Raw genomic sequence first — 21917 nt, 5'->3', positions numbered from 1 at the left:
GGACCTCCAGAAAACTAATAAGGAGTGACTTTAGCTAACAACACCGAGATAACTGCCGGAGACATTTTATTGACTTTGTATTTGATGAGAGAAGTTGAATGGGAGTCTATGGAGCTTTTTGGAGCCAACCTCCAGTGGCACTCGGTGGTATTGCAGATTAAGGCAATCTGCATCGGAACCATTTTTCAGACCTGGAAGCTATGAACACTTTTAAATACAGACTGTGGTTCAACTCAGTCAGTCAGATCTTCCCCTGGCTCCTCCCCTGCTCATCTAAATATGGTCACTTCTGGCTCTAAAATAACAAGATGGCAACAAATGAAATTTGAACTCTCGGCTTCAGGTCAGCAGGTCAAAGAGCAACAGATGACGTCACGGCTTCATGTCAGCTGCTCTCTGACTGGAGTTTCCAACTAACTCCATGTTTCAGGAAGCAAAGACGTTGGACAGGCCGATGATCAGCTGTTGGACTGAAGCTCCACGCCGGTGTCCTGAAGACGTGTCCAACACTGGACCAGGACACAGTGAAACAGAACCAAAACAAAGAGCTGAAGAGACGTCGTTATCGAGATGCAACACATCAGCATCTAGTTTTATTCTGACATTCACATCTTTACAAGAGATGAATCACAAACACATCTGACCTGTTCAATCTGTAACAATGTGGACAAACGTCTCCTGATGATGGAAATCTACATCAGCCAATCACAGAGATCTTCGGAGAACATATTTGAACAAACTTCTCAGAACATGCTTTCACTGTGACTCCAGGTTATTTATTATAGATCCCACCCTCCACAGGGAAACGGCCAATCAAGACAGCTCTGATCAGAGGACTGCTCTGATTGTTTCCATGAGAACAGCTTCAGGTTGAGGTTTACAGTTTTTGGTCAAAAGCTCCAGTTGAAAGTTTTTATTTTTTTGGTCGTTACGATTGGCTGAGGGACATCCTAAGCTCCTCCTCCCTCAGGCTGCGGTCCAATCGCTGCGTCTCAGACTCCAGGACAGACGGGACTGGATGGCGCGTGACGGCAGCCAGCGAATCGTTGAGATGGTGTCTCAGAGAGAGCAGCTGCAGGCTGTTTCTGGACGACTGCTGGATAAACTCCGCCCTCTGCTGCTGATCCACAGCCAATGAGACACGGAGCTGACTCACCTGGGGGAGGAGCCACAATGACATCATCAGCAACCACTTGACAACTGAAAATATCTGAAAGTTTTCAGGATGCTTCCTCTCACCTCGTCCTCCAACTCTATCACTCTGGTCCTCAGACGGTCCTCTGACCCCACACACTCCTGAAAACACACACACACACACACACACACACACACACACACACACACACACACACACACACACACACACACACACAGAGAGACAGACAGTCATTTTTTGTTTTTTGTCCCACCAGATGAGTAATATCAGACAAACTGATGACACCTGTGTGTGTGTCTGTGTCTCACCTGAGATCTGCTGCTGATTGTCAGCTGCTGTTGGAGCCTCGAACGCTCCTCCTCCACCTAGAACACACACACAAACACGCACACACACACACACACACCAAAAACCTGTCAGACTGTCTCAGAGCGTCTCAGTCTATCTCACCGTCTCAGTCTGTCTCAGAGTGTCTCAATCTGTCTCAGAGTGCCTCAGTCTGTCTCAGAGTGTCTGAGTGTGTACCTGTCTCAGAGTGTCTCTCAGAGTGTCTCTGTTTCTCTTTAGTTTCTCTTTCTGATTTTCCAGGTGAGAGTTCTTCCTGTTCAGTCGGTTCTGGTCCAGTTCCAGTTCAGCCACCAGACTCTGCAGAACCACCAGTCTGTCCTGGACCCCCTTCATGAGGTGGGAACATACAATATTTGTGATGTGACCTCTGGCTGTCTGAATCCACTCCATCTCCACACACCTTTAATAAAGTCCGACCAATCAGAGACACACTGACCTCGTCCGGGTTAGGCCCCGCCCCCGGGCTCCGACCCGGTTGGTGGACTCTCTCTAAGTCGCCAATCATAGCGGCCTCTGTTCGCTCCAGAGCCAATCGGACGCGGTCCCTTTCCTCCTCCAGCTCCATGGTCCTCTGAGTCAGATTGTAGACCTGCAGACACACAACAGGAGAATGTCAAAATAAAAGCACTGTGTTACAACACAACCTGTTACAACAATACAACACTTCTTAATTTCCTTCAACACGACAACGCAGGGCAATAAAACCTCCGTAAAATAATTTACTTCAGTGTGATGATGGTTTCAGTGCAGGTATGAAATGAACATTATAACGAACAGTGTTGTAGTTCAGTGTTGTAGCTCCTAGAGCGACCTGATGGTTTCTGTAGATGATGATTAACAGCTACAGTAAAACCTTCCAGTATCAGCTGTAAAGAAAAGGGAAGCAAAGCGTTACCTCAGCTTCTCTCTGCTGGAGCAGGGTACTTATCTCTTCGTTCTCCTGCAGCAGAGAGGAGAGCTTCTCTTCCTCCTTCTCCTCCTCCTCAGGAAACAGAAGAGATTCAGTGTTTAGAAATCAAGGAGTTAAGTCAGAAGAATCTATACTGTTTCTGTGAAACTCTCACCTCTCCTTTTCCTCTCTGTCTCTTAGTCGTCTCCTGGTGTTTCCTCCTCCTCCGTCCCTCCTCCTCCACCCTCAGTCTCTCGGCCTCCTCCGCTCTTTCAGCATCAGAGGAGATCTGTGATTTCTGCTCCTCCAACATGGCCACCTTGGCCCTGACCCGGCTTAGCTCGGCCCGACTCTCCTCCACCTCCCTCCTGGCCTCCTCCACCTCTCTGTCTCTCTCCTCCACCTCCCTCCTGCCCTCCACCGCCTCTCTGTCTCTCACCTCCACCTCTTTCCAGGCCTCCTCCACCTCTCTGTCTCTCTCCGCCACCCTGGACCGCCACTCCTTCTCCACCTCCTCCTCTCTCCCTTTAAGAATCTGAATTTCCCTGGACAGAGCGTTCAGCTTCACCTCCCGCTCTTCCTCGATCCCTCTAATTCTGCTCCTCCACTTCTCCTCGGCCTTCTCCTTCGCCTGTTGAGCCTCCTCCAGCTCCCCCATCATCTCCCTCCTCCTCCTCTCCAAGGCAGTGACTCTGGCTCTCAGCTCCCCCACCTCTCCCTGCTTGTCCTCCACCTCCGTCCTGAGTGTGTGCAGGTTCTCCTCTATGGTTCTCTGCACCTCCTCCTTCTTCTCCTTCAGAGTGCTCCTCAGACGCTCCCCCTCTGCGTGGCTCTCCTAAATGATGCAGTGTGGGAAATGATGAATGTTTACAGGTGATGCTCTCGTGTGACAGTGCTGGTATCCAGCAGGAGGCGCTGTACCTGCAGGAGGACTTTCAGGTAGGTCATCTCCTCCAGAGCGGCCCTCAGACCGTCCTTCATCTGCTGCTTCGCCTCCTTGTTCTCCTTCACCTCCTGCCTCACTCGCTCTCTGCTCTGACTCAGGTCAGACACCTGAAACCAAGGGAGGAGCTCAGTGGCTGTGCGTGCCGAAATTAGCGCGCTAGCATCCTAACATAAATGTCAAAGTCTGACATCACACTTTTAAAATGTCTTCTTTTTAAGGTTGTAATGAATATTTAATCAATCTAATCTGTAGGGGGCGGTGTTTCTGTAGTTACTATAGTGTGACTGCAGTTACTATAGTGTTTCTGTAGTTACTACAGTGTGACTGTACAGGGCAATGTTTCTGTAGTTACTACAGTGTGACTGTACAGGGCAGTGTTTCTGTAGTTACTATATTGTTTCTGTAGTTACTATAGTGTGACTGTAGGGGGCAGTGTTTCTGTATTTACTGTAGTGTGACTGTAGGGGGCAGTGTTTCTGTATTTGCTATAGTGTGACTGTAGGGGGCGGTGTTTCTGTATTTACTGTAGTGTGACTGTAGGGGGCAGTGTTTCTGTATTTACTGTAGTGTGACTGTAGGGGGCGGTGTTTCTGTATTTACTATAGTGTGGCTGTAGGGGGCGGTGTTTCTGTATTTACTGTAGTGTGACTGTAGGGGGCAGTGTTTCTGTATTTGCTATAGTGTGACTGTAGGGGGCGGTGTTTCTGTATTTACTGTAGTGTGACTGTAGGGGGCAGTGTTTCTGTATTTACTGTAGTGTGACTGTAGGGGGCAGTGTTTCTGTATTTACTATAGTGTGGCTGTAGGGGGCGGTGTTTCTGTATTTACTGTAGTGTGACTGTAGGGGGCAGTGTTTCTGTATTTGCTATAGTGTGACTGTAGGGGGCGGTGTTTCTGTATTTACTATAGTGTGGCTGTAGGGGGCAGTGTTTCTGTATTTTCTAAAGTGTGACTGTAGGGGGCGGTGTTTCTGTATTTACTATAGTGTGACTGTAGGGGGCGGTGTTTCTGTATTTTCTATAGTGTGACTGTAGGGGGCAGTGTTTCTGTAGTTACTACAGTGTGACTGTACAGGGCAGTGTTTCTGTAGTTACTATAGTGTGACTGTAGGGGGCAGTGTTTCTGTATTTACTATAGTGTGACTGTAGGGGGCGGTGTTTCTGTATTTACTGTAGTGTGACTGTAGGGGGCAGTGTTTCTGTATTTGCTATAGTGTGACTGTAGGGGGCGGTGTTTCTGTAGTTACTATAGTGTGACTGTAGGGGGCAGTGTTTCTGTATTTACTATAGTGTGACTGTAGGGGCAGTGTTAATGTATTTACTATAGTGTGACTGTAGGGGGCGGTGTTTCTGTATTTACTATAGTGTGACTGTAGGGGGCGGTGTTTCTGTATTTACTATAGTGTGACTGTAGGGGGCGGTGTTTCCGGTTCGTACCTGACTCTGCAGGGAGCTCAGACTCTCTGACATCACCTCGACCATCTGCTGCACTCCTTTCAGCTCCTTCTGCACCTGCTCTCTCCTTCTTTGCTCCTTCTGCACCTCCTCCTCAAGAGTTATAATGTCTTCTGTCCTCTTCATCAGCTTGTCCTGAGCCTCCTCTTTCTCCCTTTGTTCCTCTTGCACCTCCTCTCTAAGTACAGATGCCTCCATGTCTCTCCTCCTCTGCTCCTTCAGCACCTCCTCTCTAAGAATTTGAATTTCCTCTGTCTTCTTCATCAACTTGCCCTGCACCTCCTCCTTCTCCCGTTGTTCTTTTTGCACCTCCTCCTTAAGTAAAGACACCTCCATCTCTTTCTCCCTCTGTTCCTTCTGCACCTCCTCTTTGAGAGTTGTCCCCTCCTTCTCCCTCCTCAGTTTCTCTTGTATCTGATCTTTCTCCCTTTGTTCTTTTTGTACCTCCTCTCGAAATACAGACACCTCCGTGTCTCTCCTCCTCTGCTCCTTGTGCAGCTCCTCTTTGAGAGATGTCACCTCCTTCTCCCTCCTCATTAGTTTCTCTTGTATCTGATCTTTCTCCCGTTGTTCTTTTTGCACCTCCTCTTTAAGTACAGCCACCTCCATGTCTCTCCTCCTCTGTTCCGTTTGCGCTTCCTCTTTGAGAGATGTCCCCTCCTTCTCCCTCCTCATTAGTTTCTCTTGTATCTGATCTTTCTCCCTTTGTTCTTTTTGTACCTCCTCTCGAAATACAGACACCTCCATGTCTCTCCTCCTCTGCTCCTTGTGCAGCTCCTCTTTGAGAGATGTCACCTCCTTCTCCCTCCTCATTAGTTTCTCTTGTATCTGATCTTTCTCCCATTGTTCTTTTTGCACCTCCTCTTTAAGTACAGACACCTCCATGTCTCTCCTCCTCTGTTCCGTTTGCGCTTCCTCTCTGAGAGATGTCCCCTCCTTCTCCCTCCTCAGTTTCTCTTGTATCTGATCTTTCTCCCTTTGTTCTTTTTGTACCTTCTCTCGAAATATAGACACCTCCTTGTCTCTCCTCCTCTGCTCCTTGTGCAGCTCCTCTTTGAGAGATGTCACCTCATTCTCCCTCCTCATTAGTTTCTCTTGTATCTGATATTTCTCCCGTTGTTCTTTTTGCACCTCCTCTGTAAGTACAGCCACCTCCATGTCTCTCCTCCTCTGTTCCGTTTGCGCTTCCTCTTTGAGAGATGTCACCTCCTTCTCCCTCCTCATTAGTTTCTCTTGTATCTGATCTTTCTCCCGTTGTTCTTTTTGCACCTCCTCTTTAAGTACAGACACCTCCATGTCTCTCCTCCTCTGTTCCGTTTGCGCTTCCTCTTTGAGAGATGTCCCCTCCTTCTCCCTCCTCAGTTTCTCTTGTATCTGATCTTTCTCCCTTTGTTCTTTTTGTACCTTCTCTCGAAATACAGACACCTCCTTGTCTCTCCTCCTCTGCTCCTTGTGCAGCTCCTCTTTGAGCGATGTCACCTCATTCTCCCTCCTCATTAGTTTCTCTTGTATCTGATATTTCTCCCGTTGTTCTTTTTGCACCTCCTCTGTAAGTACAGACACCTCCATGTCTCTCCTCCTCTGTTCCGTTTGCGCTTCCTCTTTGAGAGATGTCACCTCCTTCTCCCTCCTCATTAGTTTCTCTTGTATCTGATCTTTCTCCCGTTGTTCTTTTTGCACCTCCTCTTTAAGTACAGTCACCTCCATGTCTCTCCTCCTCTGTTCCGTTTGCGCTTCCTCTTTGAGAGATGTCCCCTCCTTCTCCCTCCTCATTAGTTTCTCTTGTATCTGATCTTTCTCCCTTTGTTCTTTTTGTACCTCCTCTCGAAATACAGACACCTCCATGTCTCTCCGCCTCTGCTCCTTGTGCAGCTCCTCTTTGAGAGATGTCACCTCCTTCTCCCTCCTCATTAGTTTTTCTTGTATCTGATCTTTCTCCCGTTGTTCTTTTTGCATCTCCTCTTTAAGTACAGACACCTCCATGTCTCTCCTCCTCTGTTCCGTTTGCGCTTCCTCTTTGAGAGATGTCCCCTCCTCCTCCCTCCTCATCAGTTTCTCTTGTATCTGATCTTTCTCCCTTTGTTCTTTTTGTACCTCCTCTCGAAATACAGACACCTCCATGTCTCTCCTCCTCTGATCCTTGTGCAGCTCCTCTTTGAGAGATGTCACCTCCTTCTCCCTCCTCATTAGTTTCTCTTGTATCTGATCTTTCTCCCGTTGTTCTTTTTGCACCTCCTCTTTAAGTACAGCCACCTCCATGTCTCTCCTCCTCTGTTCCATTTGCGCTTCCTCTTTGAGAGATGTCCCCTCCTTCTCCCTCCTCATTAGTTTCTCTTGTATCTGATCTTTCTCCCTTTGTTCTTTTTGTACCTCCTCTCGAAATACAGACACCTCCATGTCTCTCCTCCTCTGCTCCTTGTGCAGCTCCTCTTTGAGAGATGTCACCTCATTCTCCCCCCTCATTAGTTTCTCTTGTATCTGATCTTTCTCCCGTTGTTCTTTTTGCACCTCCTCTTTAAGTACAGACATCTCCATGTCTCTCCTCCTCTGTTCCGTTTGCGCTTCCTCTTTGAGAGATGCCACCTCCTTCTCCCTCCTCATTAGTTTCTCTTGTATCTGATCTTTCTCCCATTGTTCTTTTTGCATCTCCTCTTTAAGTACAGACACCTCCATGTCTCTCCTCCTCTGTTCCGTTTGCGCTTCCTCTTTGAGAGATGTCCCCTCCTTCTCCCTCCTCAGTTTCTCTTGTATCTGATCTTTCTCCCGTTGTTCTTTTGGTACCTCCTCTCGAAATACAGACACCTCCATGTCTCTCCTCCTCTGCTCCTTGTGCAGCTCCTCTTCGAGAGATGTCACCTCCTTCTCCCTCCTCATTAGTTTCTCTTGTATCTGATCTTTCTCCCGTTGTTCTTTTTGCACCTCCTCTTTAAGTACAGACACCTCCATGTCTCTCCTCCTCTGTTCCGTTTGGGCTTCCTCTTTGAGAGATGCCACTTCCTTCTCCCTCCTCATTAGTTTCTCTTGTATCTGATCTTTCTCCCGTTGTTCTTTTTGCACCTCCTCTTTAAGTACAGACACCTCCATGTCTCTCCTCCTCTGTTCCGTTTGCGCTTCCTCTTTGAGAGATGTCCCCTCCTTCCCCCTCCTCAGTTTCTCTTGTATCTGATCTTTCTCCCTTTGTTCTTTTTTTACCTCCTCTCGAAATACAGACACCTCCATGTCTCTCCTCCTCTGCTCCTTGTGCAGCTCCTCTTTGAGAAATGTCACCTCCTTCTCCCTCCTCATTAGTTTCTCTTGTATCTGATCTTTCTCCCGTTGTTCTTTTTGCACCTCCTCTTTAAGTACAGACACCTCCATGTCTCTCCTCCTCTGTTCCGTTTGCGCTTCCTCTTTGAGAGATGTCCCCTCCTTCTCCCTCCTCATTAGTTTCTCTTGTACCTGATCTTTCTCCCTTTGTTCTTTTTGTACCTCCTCTCGAAATACAGACACCTCCATGTCTCTTCTCCTCTGCTCCTTGTGCAGCTCCTCTTTGAGAGATGTCACCTCCTTCTCCCTCCTCATTAGTTTCTCTTGTATCTGATCTTTCTCCTGTTGTTCTTTTTGCACCTCCTCTTTAAGTACAGACACCTCCATGTCTCTCCTCCTCTGTTCCGTTTGCGCTTCCTCTTTGAGAGATGTCCCCTCCTTCTCCCTCCTCATTAGTTTCTCTTGTACCTGATCTTTCTCCCTTTGTTCTTTTTGTACCTCCTCTCGAAATACAGACACCTCCATGTCTCTTCTCCTCTGCTCCTTGTGCAGCTCCTCTTTGAGAGATGTCACCTCCTTCTCCCTCCTCATTAGTTTCTCTTGTATCTGATCTTTCTCCTGTTGTTCTTTTTGCACCTCCTCTTTAAGTACAGACACCTCCATGTCTCTCCTCCTCTGTTCCGTTTGCGCTTCCTCTTTGAGAGATGCCACCTCTTTCTCCCTCCTCATTAGTTTCTCTTGTACCTGATCTTTCTCCCTTTGTTCTTTTTGTACCTCCTCTCGAAATACAGACACGTCCATGTCTCTCCTCCTCTGCTCCTTGTGCAGCTCTTCTTTGAGAGATGTCACCTCATTCTCCCTCCTCATTAGTTTCTCTTGTACCTGATCTTTCTCCCTTTGTTCTTTTTGCACCTCCTCTTTAAGTACAGACACCTCCATGTCTCTCCTCCTCTGTTCCGTTTGCGCTTCCTCTTTGAGAGATGCCACCTCATCCTCCCTCCTCATTAGTTTCTCTTGTATCTGATCTTTCGCCCGTTGTTCTTTTTGCACCTCCTCTTTAAGTACGGACACTTCCATGTCTCTCCTCCTCTGTTCCGTTTGCGCTTCCTCTTTGAGAGATGTCACCTCCTTCTCCCTCCTCATTAGTTTCTCTTGTATCTGATCTTCCTCCCATTGTTCTTTTTGCACCTCCTCTTTAAGTACAGACACCTCCATGTCTCTCCTCCTCTGTTCCGTTTGCGCTTCCTCTTTGAGAGATGTCACCTCCTTCTCCATCCTCATTAGTTTCTCTTGTATCTGATCTTTCTCCTGTTGTTCTTTTTGCACCTTCTCTTTAAGTACAGACACCTCCATGTCTCTCCTCCTCTGTTCCGTTTGCGCTTCCTCTTTGAGAGATGTCACCTCCTTCTCCCTCCTCATTAGTTTCTCTTGTATCTGATCTTTCTCCCATTGTTCTTTTTGCACCTTCTCTTTAAGTACAGACACCTCCATGTCTCTCCTCCTCTGTTCCGTTTGCGCTTCCTCTTTGAGAGATGTCACCTCCTTCTCCCTCCTCCTTAGTTTCTCTTGTACCTGATCTTTCTCCCGTTGTTCTTTTTGCACCTTCTCTTTAAATACAGACGCCTCCATGTCTCTCCTCCTCTGTTCCGTTTGCGCTTCCTCTTTGAGAGATGTCACCTCCTTCTCCCTCCTCATTAGTTTCTCTTGTATCTGATCTTTCTCCCGTTGTTCTTTTTGCACCTCCTCTGTAAGTACAGACACCTCCATGTCTCTCCTCCTCTGTTCTGTTTGCGCTTCCTCTTTGAGAGATGCCATCTCCTTCTCCCTCTTCATTAGTTTCTCTTGTATCTGATCTTTCTCCCGTTGTTCTTTTTGCACCTCCTCTTTAAGTACAGCCACCTCCATTTCTCTCCTCCTCTGTTCCGTTTGCGCTTCCTCTTTGAGAGATGTCCCCTCCTTCTCCCTCCTCAGTTTCTCTTGTATCTGATCTTTCTCCCTTTGTTCTTTTTGTACCTCTTCTCGAAATACAGACACCTCCATGTCTCTCCTCCTCTGCTCCTTGTGCAGCTCCTCTTTGAGAGATGTCACCTCCTTCTCCCTCCTCATTAGTTTCTCTTGTATCTGATCTTTCTCCCGTTGTTCTTTTTGCACCTCCTCTTTAAGTACAGCCACCTCCATGTCTCGCCTCCTCTGTTCCGTTTGCGCTTCCTCTTTGAGAGATGTCCCCTCCTTCTCCCTCCTCAGTTTCTCTTGTATCTGATCTTTCTCCCTTTGTTCTTTTTGTACCTCCTCTCGAAATACAGACACCTCCATGTCTCTCCTCCTCTGCTCCTTGTGCAGCTCCTCTTTGAGAGATGTCACCTCATCCTCCCTCCTCATTAGTTTCTCTTGTATCTGATCTTTCTCCCGTTGTTCTTTTTGCACCTCCTCTTTAAGTACGGACACTTCCATGTCTCTCCTCCTCTGTTCCGTTTGCGCTTCCTCTTTGAGAGATGCAACCTCCTTCTCCCTCCTCATTAGTTTCTCTTGTATCTGATCTTCCTCCCTTTGTTCTTTTTGCACATCCTCTTTAAGTACAGACACCTCCATGTCTCTCCTCCTCTGTTCCGTTTGCGCTTCCTCTTTGAGAGATGTCACCTCCTTCTCCCTCCTCATTAGTTTCTCTTGTATCTGATCTTTCTCCCATTGTTCTTTTTGCACCTTCTCTTTAAGTACAGACACCTCCATGTCTCTCCTCCTCTGTTCTGTTTGCGCTTCCTCTTTGAGAGATGTCACCTCCTTCTTCCTCCTCATTAGTTTCTCTTGTATCTGATATTTCTCCCGTTGTTCTTTTTGCACCTCCTCTGTAAGTACAGACACCTCCATGTCTCTCCTCCTCTGTTCCGTTTGCGCTTCCTCTTTGAGAGATGTCACCTCCTTCTCCCTCCTCATTAGTTTCTCTTGTATCTGATCTTTCTCCCGTTGTTCTTTTTGTACCTTCTCTTTAAGTACAGACACCTCCATGTCTCTCCTAATCTGTTCCGTTTGCGCTTCCTCTTTGAGAGATGTCCCCTCCTTCTCCCTCCTCATTAGTTTCTCCTGTACCTGATATTTCTCCCGTTGTTCTTTTTGCACCTCCTCTGTAAGTACAGACACCTCTATGTCTCTCCTCCTCTGCTCCTTGTGCAGCTCCTCTTTGAGAGATGTCACCTCCTTCTCCCTCCTCATTAGTTTCTCTTGTATCTGATCTTTCTCCCATTGTTCTTTTTGCACCTCCTCTTTAAGTACAGCCACCTCCATGTCTCTCCTCCTCTGTTCCGTTTGCACTTCCTCTTTGAGAGATGTCACTTCCTTCTCCCTCCTCATCAACTTCTCTTGTATCTGATCCTTTTCTCTTAGTTCTTTTTCCACCTCCTTTTTAAGTACAGACCCCTGCATGTCTCTCCCCCTCTGCTCGTTCTGCACCTCCTTTCTGAAAGATGCCATCATCTCCTCTGTTTGAAACAACTCCTCCTGTATTTGCTTCTTCTCCTTTTGTTCCTTTTGTAACTCCTCTGTGATGTCTGTCAACTCCTTCTTGTTCCTCCTCAGTTCCTCTTGTACTTCCTCTGCTTCGCTCCTCAGTTGGTCGACCTCCTTCTCCCTCGCCTCCTTCTCTCTTTCTAACCTCTCCATCCGGTCGCAGAGTGCCTCCATATCTCTGATGCTCTGCATGTCCTCCTCACTTCTCCTCTCCTCCCTGGCCTCCTCCTTCTCCCTCAGCCTGATCTCCCTCCTCTTCGCCTCATCCTCCAGTCTCTTCTTCTCCTCCTCCGCTCGCTGTATTTTCTCCATCATCAGGCTGATTCCAGTCTCCCTCTGTGCCTCCTTCTCCCTCAGTCTCTCCACCTCTTTTTGTCTCTCCTCCATCTCCTCCGTCAGTCCCTCGATGCGCCTCCTCAGCGACTCCACCTCTCCATCCTTCGTCCCCAGCTCCTCGCTCAGAGCCCCTCTCTCTCTCTGCCACGCCTCCCTCTGCTCCCTCCTCTCCTCTTCCTCGTCTCTCCTCCTCCTCCTCAGTTTGTCCATCTCCTCCGTCAGTCCCTCGATGTGCCTCCTCAGCGACTCCACCTCTCCGTCCTTCGTCCCCAGCTCCTCGCTCAGAGCCCCTCTCTCTCTCTGCCACGCCTCCCTCTGCTCCCTCCTCTCCTCTTCCTCGTCTCTCCTCCTCCTCCTCAGTTTGTCCATCTCCTCCGTCAGTCCCTCGATGTGCCTCCTCAGCGACTCCACCTCTCCGTCCTTCGTCCCCAGCTCCTCGCTCAGAGCCCCTCTCTCTCTCTGCCACGCCTCCCTCTGCTCCCTCCTCTCCTCTTCCTCATCTCTCCTCCTCCTCCTCAGTTTGTCCATCTCCTCCGTCAGTCCTTCGATGCGCCTCCTCAGCGACTCCGCCTCTCCGTCCTTCGTCCCCAGCTCCTCGCTCAGAGCCCCTCTCTCTCTCTGCCACGCCTCCCTCTCCTCCCTCCTCTCCTCTTCCTCGTCTCTCCTCCTCCTCCTCAGTTTGTCCATCTCCTCCGTCAGTCCCTCAATGTGCCTCCTCAGCGACTCCACCTCTCCGTCCTTCGTCCCCAGCTCCTCGCTCAGAGCCCCTCTCTCTCTCTGCCACGCCTCCCTCTCCTCCCTCCTCTCCTCTTCCTCGTCTCTCTTCCTCCTCCTCAGTTTGTCCATCTCCTCCGTCAGTCCCTCAATGTGCCTCCTCAGCGACTCCACCTCTCCGTCCTTCGTCCCCAGCTCCTCGCTCAGAGCGCCTCTCTCTCTCTGCCACGCCTCCCTCTCCTCCCTCCTCTCCTCTTCCTCGTCTCTCCTCCTCCTCCTCAGTTTGTCCATCTCCTCCGTCAGCCTCTCCATGTCCTCCTGCAGCGCCTCCCTCTCCTCCACGCTCCGTTCTCTCCTCTCCTTCTCGTCCTCCCTCCTGGCCGTCTCTCTCCTCAGTTCTCCTCTCAGACACTCAATCTCTCCTTCAGAGCACATTCACCAACATGTTATTTTCATGTTATATTTTCATGTTACTCCTACGTTATTACCATGTTATAATCATATTATTACATGTTATTACCATGTTATTCTCAGGTTATTCTCATGTTATTACTATGTTATTACCATGTTATTCTCAGGTTATATTCACGTTATATTTTCATGTTATTTTCATGTTATATTTTCATATTTTCATGTTATATTTTCACGTTATGTTCATGTTCTATTTTCATGTTATTTTCATGTTATAGACATGTTATATTAGTTGGTTGAACTGCAGTAAATAAAGTTGGTTTCTCACCGTGCAACGCATCTCTGGTCTGCTGCAAACTGACGACATGGGAGTTCAGCTGACATCTGTCCACCTCTGCCTGAGACAGCTGCTTCTGCTGCAGACTGAGCTGCTGCTGGACCGACAGGGACAGACACCTGCAGGAGGACACAGCCGTCAGGACACAGACAGGAGGACACAGAGACACCTGCAGGAGGACACAGAGACACCTCTAGGTGAGATCGTACCTGAGCTCCTGCAGCTCCTCCTCCAGCTGCTCCTTGTCTGTCTGCAGACTGTCCTGCTCCTCCTGCAGCCTCCTGCTCTCCCTCTGCTGCTCCTCCTGCTGTCGGTCCTTCACGTTCACCTCCTCTACCGCCTGCCGCAGCCACTCCTGCGCCTCCTTCAGCTCCACACGCAGCGAGGCATGCTGGGAGGACAGCTGAGGACCACACACACACTCCATACGTGATGCAGGTCTACATGTAAGCTGTCACGTGATCGTCACCTCCTCTTTACCTCCTCCAGCTGCCCTACATCCCTCTGTCTCTCCTCTGCCGAGTATACCAACTCCACCTCCTTCTCCTCTAGTCTTATCTCCAACTCTGTCTGTCTTTCTCTCAGCTGACGGACGACGTCGGACTGTGCATCTCTCTGCTCCCTAAGAAACAGAACGCATTAAGATTAAAGGTGCTCTAATCTCGATTAGTTTGTATTCAGGATTCAATGTTTATATTCAGGATTAAAGAGTTTACAGTCCGGTTTAAGAGTTTACAGACAGGATTAAAGAGTTTAAAATCAGGATTAAAGAGTTTAGGTTAAGGAATCAAGTTTTTATGATCTGGGTTAGTTTGTAAAGAGGGTTAAACATTTATATTCAGGATTCAAAATTCTTATTCTGGATTAAGGACAAACATGGAACCTGAACTCACCTGAGCTGGCTGTAGTCCATGTTGAGGGTTTTAATGTCTGTCTGCAGAGAGTTGACCTCTGACCTGAGAGCCTGCAGATGTGACTGGCTGTCGGACAGCTCACACTCGAGCTGGAGACACACATGAAGAGACAGAAGTGATGAAAACGTCCTGCTGAGGAGCCTTTGAGCCAGGCAGTGTTTCTCAGAGAGCTCTCATACCTCCAGCAGCTGTTTGTTCAGACCTCTCTTGTCTGAGGCCAAAGCCGAGTTCAGGGCCGCCATCTTTTCCAGAGCGTCATGTCCCTCCTCCACCTCCCGCCTCAGCACACCCTCCGAGGACGAGAGACACAACACGCTCTCCCTGCACTGAGGGGTAAGGGACATTCATCCAGAGCTCACAATTCAGGACCTAACAGTTTATGTCTCGTGTCTACCTTCTGCAGAGCGGCTCGGACATCAGCAGCTTCGTCTTCTGACCTCTGTCTCTCGAGCTGCTGTCTCTCCAACGCCCCCTGGAGCAGGACATAAAGGGAGGAGGACAATAAGATAACATGGATGCACACAGTAGAGTAGAGTAGAGTAGAGTAGAGTAGAGTAGAGTAGAGTAGAGTAGAGTAGAGTTTGTTTTTACCTTCAGATTGTGGACTTCCTCTTTGAGCAGAGTTTCTCTCTCTGACAGCTGAACATTCTCCAACAGCTCAGTTTCAACTCTGAAACCAGAACACAGCTGATCAGTAGAGTAGAGTATAATAAAGTACAATAGAGTAGAGTATAATAGAGTACGGTAGAGTATAATAAAGCACAATACAGTATAGTATAATAGAGTACAGTAAAATATAATAGAGTAGAGTATAATAGAGTACAACAGAGTAGAGTATAATAAAGTACAGTAGAGTACAGTATAATAGAGTACAATAGACTGGAGTATAATAAAGTACAGTAGAGTAAAATAAAGCACAAGAGTATAATAGAGTACAGTAGAGTATAGTATGATAGAGTACAGTAGAGTATAATAGATTACAGTCGAGTATGATAGAGTACAGTAAAGTAGAGTATAATATAGTACAGTAGAGTATGATAGAGTACAGTAGAGTGTAGTAGAGTGGTGAGAGTACCGTCTGTGTGTCTCTGCCTCCAGCTGTCTCATCCTGTCTTCCTGTCTGTCTCTGTCCCTCCTCAGTCTGTCGTTGTCTTTCCTCACCTCCTCCTCCCTCCTCTGCACCTCCTCCACCTGCAGTTGCAGGAAGGATGACGCCTCCTTCTCTCTGTCTCACACACACAGGACAATGTTCAGCTGGTTTCAATGTGTGTGTGTGTGTGTGTGTGTGTGTGTGTGTGTGTGTGTGTGTGTGTGTGTGTGTGTGTGTACCTGCTTAGTATGTCCTGTGTGTGTGTGAGCTCCTGCTGTGTGTGTTCTGTGTTTGCGTTCAGCTGCTGGTTGTCGTCCTCCAGCTGTTTCAGGCGCAGCTGTAAAGATGTTTTCTCCTCACCGAGTCGCCGCAGAGATAGCTCCGCCCCCTGACACACAGTCAGACACACAGACAGTTAATCTACAGTTTAAATTATGTTTGCAACCCACTGACTAAGTAGGCGCTCAGGCATTTCATTACAGTTCTGTTACAAATTCTGGTTTACATCTGCTGCGAGCAGCACATATAATGCATCAGGTGTACTTTTTATTTATTTACCGTTTCAGCATATAGCCAAAAGGCACCGCTGTTACTCCCAGACTACACAGTCTGGTGTGACCTCTGACCTGTAGCAGAAATTGAAATTGTGGGTGTGTCTGACCTGCAGTTCCTCATGTCTCCACTGCAGGGCGCTCTCAGTCTGAGAGAGGACAGACAGCAAGGAGGACAGGTCCAGACTGAGGACATTGTCCAAGGACATACCCACAGACTTGCTGCTGCTGCTCAGGACCCTGGACTGAAGACACAACACACATCTGGTCATGTGATGAAGACCAGTGGTCATGTGATGAAGACCTGTGGTCATGTGACAAAGACTCACCAGGTGGAGGACAGCTTGGCTTACAGACTGCAGGCTCCTCTCCATCTCTCTGTGTCTCTCCACCTCCTTCTCTCTCTCTTCCCTCTGACTGACCTCCACCTGCAGGGAGCAGGAGAGCTCCTCAATCCTGCAGAGAGGGAAGAGGATGAGGAGGAAGTGGAAGAAGAAGAGGAGGAGGTGATGTGTCTGAATGAACAGTGAACCACAGGACAGGTGGAGGAAACCTTTACCTCTGCTGCAGCTGCAACACTTCAGTGTCATGGAGGAGCTTCAACTCTGACATCTTCTGCTCCTCCTTCTCCTTCCTCCTCTTCTCCTTCTTCTCCTCCTCTTCCTCCCTGTGCTCCAGCTCTCCAAGGGAGAAGGTTCCCTGGGTGGGTGAAGAGATCAAAAGATGCCCAGACTTGGAGGAGTGAAGAGGAGGGTGGATGAGGGTGGAGGACAGAGGAGGAGAATAGGATGGGAAGATAGGGGGGACAAAAGGGGGAGGCAAAGAGAAGGAGGAGGAGGGGAGTTTGCTGTGTAGAGGGCGGAGCCTCAGGGGGGAGGAGACAGAGTCACAGCTGGAGAGGAGACAGGAGGAGAGCCGAGAAAACTCCGCCCTCAGCAGCCACAGATCTCTGAAGAGAGACAGACAGACAGACAGACAGACAGAGAGAATGAGAGAGGGTCAACAGGTCAGACTTTTGCTACCTTCCACCTCCTGATTGGTGGAACTGTGATCAGACAACCTGCCCTGGGTTAGAGGTGATTTGGGTGAACAGTCCCTTTAAGGCTTCACTCACCTGTCGGCTGCCGTCTTCACAGTGTGACAGTGACGTCTCAGAGCGATCACGGATCTCCAGAGTGACAGCAACCGAGCCTGTTGCTGACCCACATGACCCGACCAACTCTAAACACACAAACAAACAAATAAACAAACAAATAAACAACATTCAGTGTGAACTTTCACCTTAAACTCAAACACACCTCCCTCTCTTTCTGCCAATCAGCCTCTCTTAGCTCTGCCTCCTCTACTGCTCTCGTCCAATCAGCTGTCAGCTTGTGGAGGTCCTCCCTCATGGCCTGGTTGCCCTGCTCTGATTGGCTGAGCTGCTCACGGAGGAGATTGTTGGTGTCAGCCAGACTGACGGACCTGAACAGAGACACACGCTGATGACATCATGGTTTACTTTATGGGGATTGGTGAAAACAAGCATACACACACACATATATACACAGGAATATATATAGATATATATGTACACACATACACACACACACACACACACGCACGCACGCACGCACGCACGCGCGCGCACACACACACACACACACACACACACACACACACACACACACACACACACACACACACACACACAGACCTCTGCTGTTCCTCCTCCAGCCTGATGAGGGTGCTTTCCAGAGAGTCACTGTGTTCATCTCTGATCTTCCGCTACAAAACAGGAAGCAGCTGTAAACAAACTGCTGTGAAATGTGTACTAGTACTGCTGTAGTACTGCTGTAGTACTGCTGTAGTACTTCTATTCACCTCCGTGTTGAGCAGCAGTGTGTGTTCATCCTTCAGCTGAAGCTCCAACCGCTGACATCGATCTCTGTACTCCATCACCTGTAGTAACAGTACACACAGTACTCCATCACCTGTAGTAACAGTACACACAGTACTCCATCACCTGTAGTGACAGTACACAGTACTCCATCACCCGTAGTAACAGTATACACAGTACTCCATCACCTGTAGTAACAGTACACACAGTACTCCATGTGAGTGTTGCTGCTCTGTGATTGACTGAGAGTCGCGTGTGGGCGTGGCCTCACCTTGTTCCGCAGCCGGTGGAGGAGCAGCGCCTGTCGGGCCTCCCTCTCTCTCCCCCCCCTCACCTTCCTCTTCCACTCCCTCACCTCCTCCCCCTGCAGGGAGACGGTGAGCGAGGGAAACACTGACTGGCACAGCTGCAGAGAGAGAGAGTAGAAGTTATACTTCTGTAGAGGACCACATCACCACCATCATCACCACCACCACCATCATCATCATCATCATCATCATCACCACCACCACCACCTCCTCCTCCTCCTCACCCTCTCGTTCAGAGCTCTGCATCTGGACTGCAGCTCCTCTCTCTCTGCTCGACTCTCGGCCAGCTCCTCCTGTAGGCTACTCACTTCCTGTTTAAGCTCCTCCTTCTCCTGCTGCCAGCCAATCAGCATCTCCGGATCCATGGTAACCAGTCCACCTGTGTGCAGTGTTTCTGGGCGGAGACAGATTATACTCAGCAATGACATCACATTATAAACAACAGTTCCAGCCTGTTGATCATCATCATCATCATCATCATCAGTGTGACTGACAGATGTATTGATTACTTTGATGGTCATCTGTGGTGCTGTCAGGTGTTCCTAGTATTTTAGGTTGAGAGCGGGACACACCTAAGTCACGTGACATCAGAGCTGCGTGTTATTGATCATGAACAGTTTCCCTACTTTATAACGATGTGCTGCTGACCACTGACTGCTACTTTTTTTTTTAAATATATTTTAAATCAATATATAATAATAATAATGCAAAATGACATTAAAATACATCATTTTTAGTCCAATAAGTTCCCACCGCCTCCCCACGCTGCCACAGCACCGCGAACCTCCACAGACCAGAGGTCCTCCGGCTCAGGTGGATCCGAGAGGACTCGGAGGGACTCGGACACCTGTCTAATGTGACCGTTGTCTCTGGGACTGAAACATGGCGCTCAAATCGGGGTGTCGGGATGTAGTCGGTCAGCTCAGGACCGGACCAACCAGACAGAAACACACTGACCACGCAACGGCACCGAACCGGTTCGGACCTCCTGTTTAACCGCCCGAGTGTCGAAGAACCGGGACCTGCGGGCTAGCAGTAGCTCGTTAGCATCCTAGTAGCGGGAAAACACCGAGAGGGCAGTTCGTACCTGAAGCCGCAGGAAGACGCTCATAAAAGGCTTTTATAAAGTCGGAAACGCCGCGTTCATCCACAACACAACCCGCTGCTGTCAGCACGTTCAAACCGGGAGCTTCAACTCTTACCCGGGTACTGGCACTCACGTGACCCCACCGAGAGAATCACCCTCAAGCGGCCACAGCGACACCTGCTGGCAGGAGGCCTTCACAGCGGCCCATGGCGCAAACGATAGAAACATGTTAAACAATTAACTGGCTCTCCGTGGATTACCTTGAGTGGGGCTCAAACCTGCGTCTTCATAAGGTCGTTTCCAGCTCTGAAACGGCGTCGTAGACCACTGGGCTATCTGCAGCTGAAGAATGAGTCGCGGAGGAGAAAGAGTTTCACGGAGTTCACTCAGAGACTCAACCGACAGTCTGGTTAACTCAACAGGTAAAAGATTCAACTTCACCAAGGTTGTTATTAATGGTTCAGATTCCACCTCGGCCTGTTGATGGTGATTCAACTTTTAGTGAAGTTGAAACGTTTGAAGAAATTGAAAACATTTTGCATACACTACACATTACAGGAAGATATTTAATATCACTGCAGACCCCCTTGAAAACACGTATATCTACTATCCAAAGAATGTCTGCGGCAATTTTGGTCGCATTTGAATGAATATTAGTGGACGGTGGAGTTAATAGCTTACAGTGAGCCAAAGATTTGGCACAATGCAAACTCTCTTCTGGGATGATTGGTGGTGCAGTGGTTAGTGGTTTTTAGTTATAAAAATTTTTTAAAAAAAAATCATATTATGGCATGTCATCAAAAAAGATATATATAGCAAAAAGTGACCCAAAAGTAATTTTTGGGTCACTTTTTGAACGACATGCTATAGTATGACTTTTTTTTAATTTTTTTTAATTTAATTTTTTTTATCACATTTTGGACAACATGCTGTAGGATGACTTTTGGGTCACTTTTTGGCCACCACGCCACGGGACTTCCTGTTGAGTTGACATAATGGTACATTTTTGGTACTTGCGTACTTTTTTGTACATCTCGGTGCAATACACATGTCCACCGAATTTTGTGCATGTAGGTAAATGTAGCTGCCGGGGCATCTGTTTAGGGGGCGCTAGTGAGCCATTAGGCCACGCCCACTCGCGACTCCACTGAAGTATAAAAAATTTTGCTGGGAGAGACGCATTTTTGAGTATGATAAAGCCTCCAAAAATGCAGTTGTTTACAGAGAATAATAATAATCGCTTGAATAACAATAATAAAACAACACGAACACATTAAAACACGTAGGAATACATTTAATCCAGAAAAAAGTAAACACATTTAACAGTACTTTAAACAATTACAGAGAAATGTAAAATAACATGAGACTAATAAAAATATACCGTATGATTACATAACAGATATTTATATTGAAGGCATTAAAGAAGAAATCACAAATAAAAATCAAAAATACATTTTAAAACGGAAGTGGTGTGCTCTCCTGACCTCAAGGGAGAAACGTGTCCTTTATTTGTGAATAATAAAAACTAGAACCGCCTCCCTCCACGTCTGTCCTCTTATCATATCTGTAGAGGAGACTTCGAGGGAATTTGTCCAATAAATCTGATCCTGATAGAACAGCGAAAGTTGTATCCTTGACAGGAACAGACTACATGTGTTATATATATTTTTTTATTTTACTTTATTAATCCCCGAGGGGAAATTTCTTCACTACAGCGGGGGGGGGGGGGGGGGGGGGCTCTCAGGGGGGAGCTGCTGCAACAGGCTGCCACTAGCGCAGCGCCAGGTAACCTGACCTGAGGTGCATGTTTTTGGATGATGGGAGGAAGCTGGAGAACCCGGAGAGAACCCACGCAAGCACAGGGAGAACATGCAAACTCCGCACAGAAAGGCCCAGGACCGGATTCGAACCCGGAACCTTTTTGCTGTGAGGCGAAAATGCTAACCACTGCACCACCGTGCCCCCCAATATAGTATATATATTATAAATATAAGTCTGGACAGAGGAGGAGGGAAACCAGTTTCTAGTTGGAAACGGTTGGACTGAGCGTCTCGCCAATAAACAGAGAAGATCAAACAGTGAAACATGACACAAACTGCACTTTAATCCTTCACACAGCAGGAAATCAGTCTGAATATATTTGATGAAAGAAGAAACTCTAAAATATACCAATAAATTATAATAACAGGGAGCATTTGTGTGATTGAAGTGTAATTTAAAAGAATGAGCTGGCAGCTGTTTGGTTTGCTCACACCCCCTCTGTGATGTCATGGCAGGTGTTTCAGCTGAGGTAACACACAGCCGCACAGGTCTGGAAGAGCTGATGAGATAAAATCCTGAAAAGATGTTCAATAAAAACATCAAAGAAAATCTGAAGAAGAAATCCGTGCATTTCTACAGGAAGTTTTATTTAGAAATCCTCTTTTGACGACGTGTTTGATCGACTGCAGCCTCATCACATTCAACTGAGCGCACACATATCATCAGACCATCTTCACTTTCAACCACGGATTCATATTTATCTGAGTAGCTGATAATTTATTTACATCCAGAGTTATTATAAACCTCACTGTGCTGCGTTCCTCACCTGAACACCTGCAGGGCGTCAAACCTCATCTCAGAACTCACACACATCCAACGCACATGTTCAGACTTCCACTTCCTGTTTCTATCACTGTCTCTGGTGTCCTTTCTGAATAAACCTCCTGATAAATAGTTCAGAAGCTGCCTGAGAATCTGTCTGATTTTAG

The 21917-nt window shown here is 47.8% G+C and overlaps 1 protein-coding gene across 4 annotated transcripts; it reads right to left on the bottom strand.

The window, feature by feature from the left end:
* Positions 1 to 562: 562 nt before the first annotated feature.
* LOC138201205 (centrosome-associated protein CEP250) lies at positions 563 to 19290 on the bottom strand. Of its 4 annotated transcripts, XM_069154487.1 has the most exons (29): positions 19168 to 19290; positions 18305 to 18474; positions 18044 to 18178; positions 17757 to 17834; positions 17590 to 17660; positions 17192 to 17357; positions 17008 to 17114; positions 16453 to 16842; positions 16223 to 16349; positions 16004 to 16138; positions 15582 to 15730; positions 15328 to 15477; positions 14844 to 14922; positions 14647 to 14724; positions 14432 to 14578; positions 14232 to 14341; positions 13819 to 13960; positions 13548 to 13741; positions 13330 to 13457; positions 10677 to 13012; positions 4776 to 10400; positions 3315 to 3446; positions 2569 to 3228; positions 2400 to 2486; positions 1941 to 2093; positions 1682 to 1831; positions 1465 to 1521; positions 1240 to 1296; positions 563 to 1156 (listed from the first exon to the last, which is right to left on the bottom strand). In XM_069154487.1, exons 2-29 carry the CDS (start codon positions 18443 to 18445, stop codon positions 929 to 931), a joined length of 12012 nt encoding a protein of 4003 aa, XP_069010588.1. In that variant the 5' UTR covers positions 18446 to 18474; positions 19168 to 19290; the 3' UTR covers positions 563 to 928. The 4 variants fall into 4 exon arrangements, with proteins under 4 accessions (XP_069010588.1, XP_069010586.1, XP_069010587.1 ...); XM_069154485.1 differs by having other exon boundaries at positions 4776 to 13012; XM_069154486.1 differs by having other exon boundaries at positions 2400 to 2483; positions 4776 to 13012.
* Positions 19291 to 21917: the final 2627 nt, after the last annotated feature.

The sequence above is a fragment of the Embiotoca jacksoni genome, unplaced genomic scaffold (genome assembly GCF_022577435.1).
Source record: "Embiotoca jacksoni isolate LCO1_2020_lvr unplaced genomic scaffold, fEmbJac1.0.p SCAF_2, whole genome shotgun sequence".
Taxonomy (NCBI): Eukaryota; Metazoa; Chordata; class Actinopteri; family Embiotocidae; genus Embiotoca; species Embiotoca jacksoni.
This window is presented reverse-complemented; position numbering and strand designations above follow the sequence as displayed.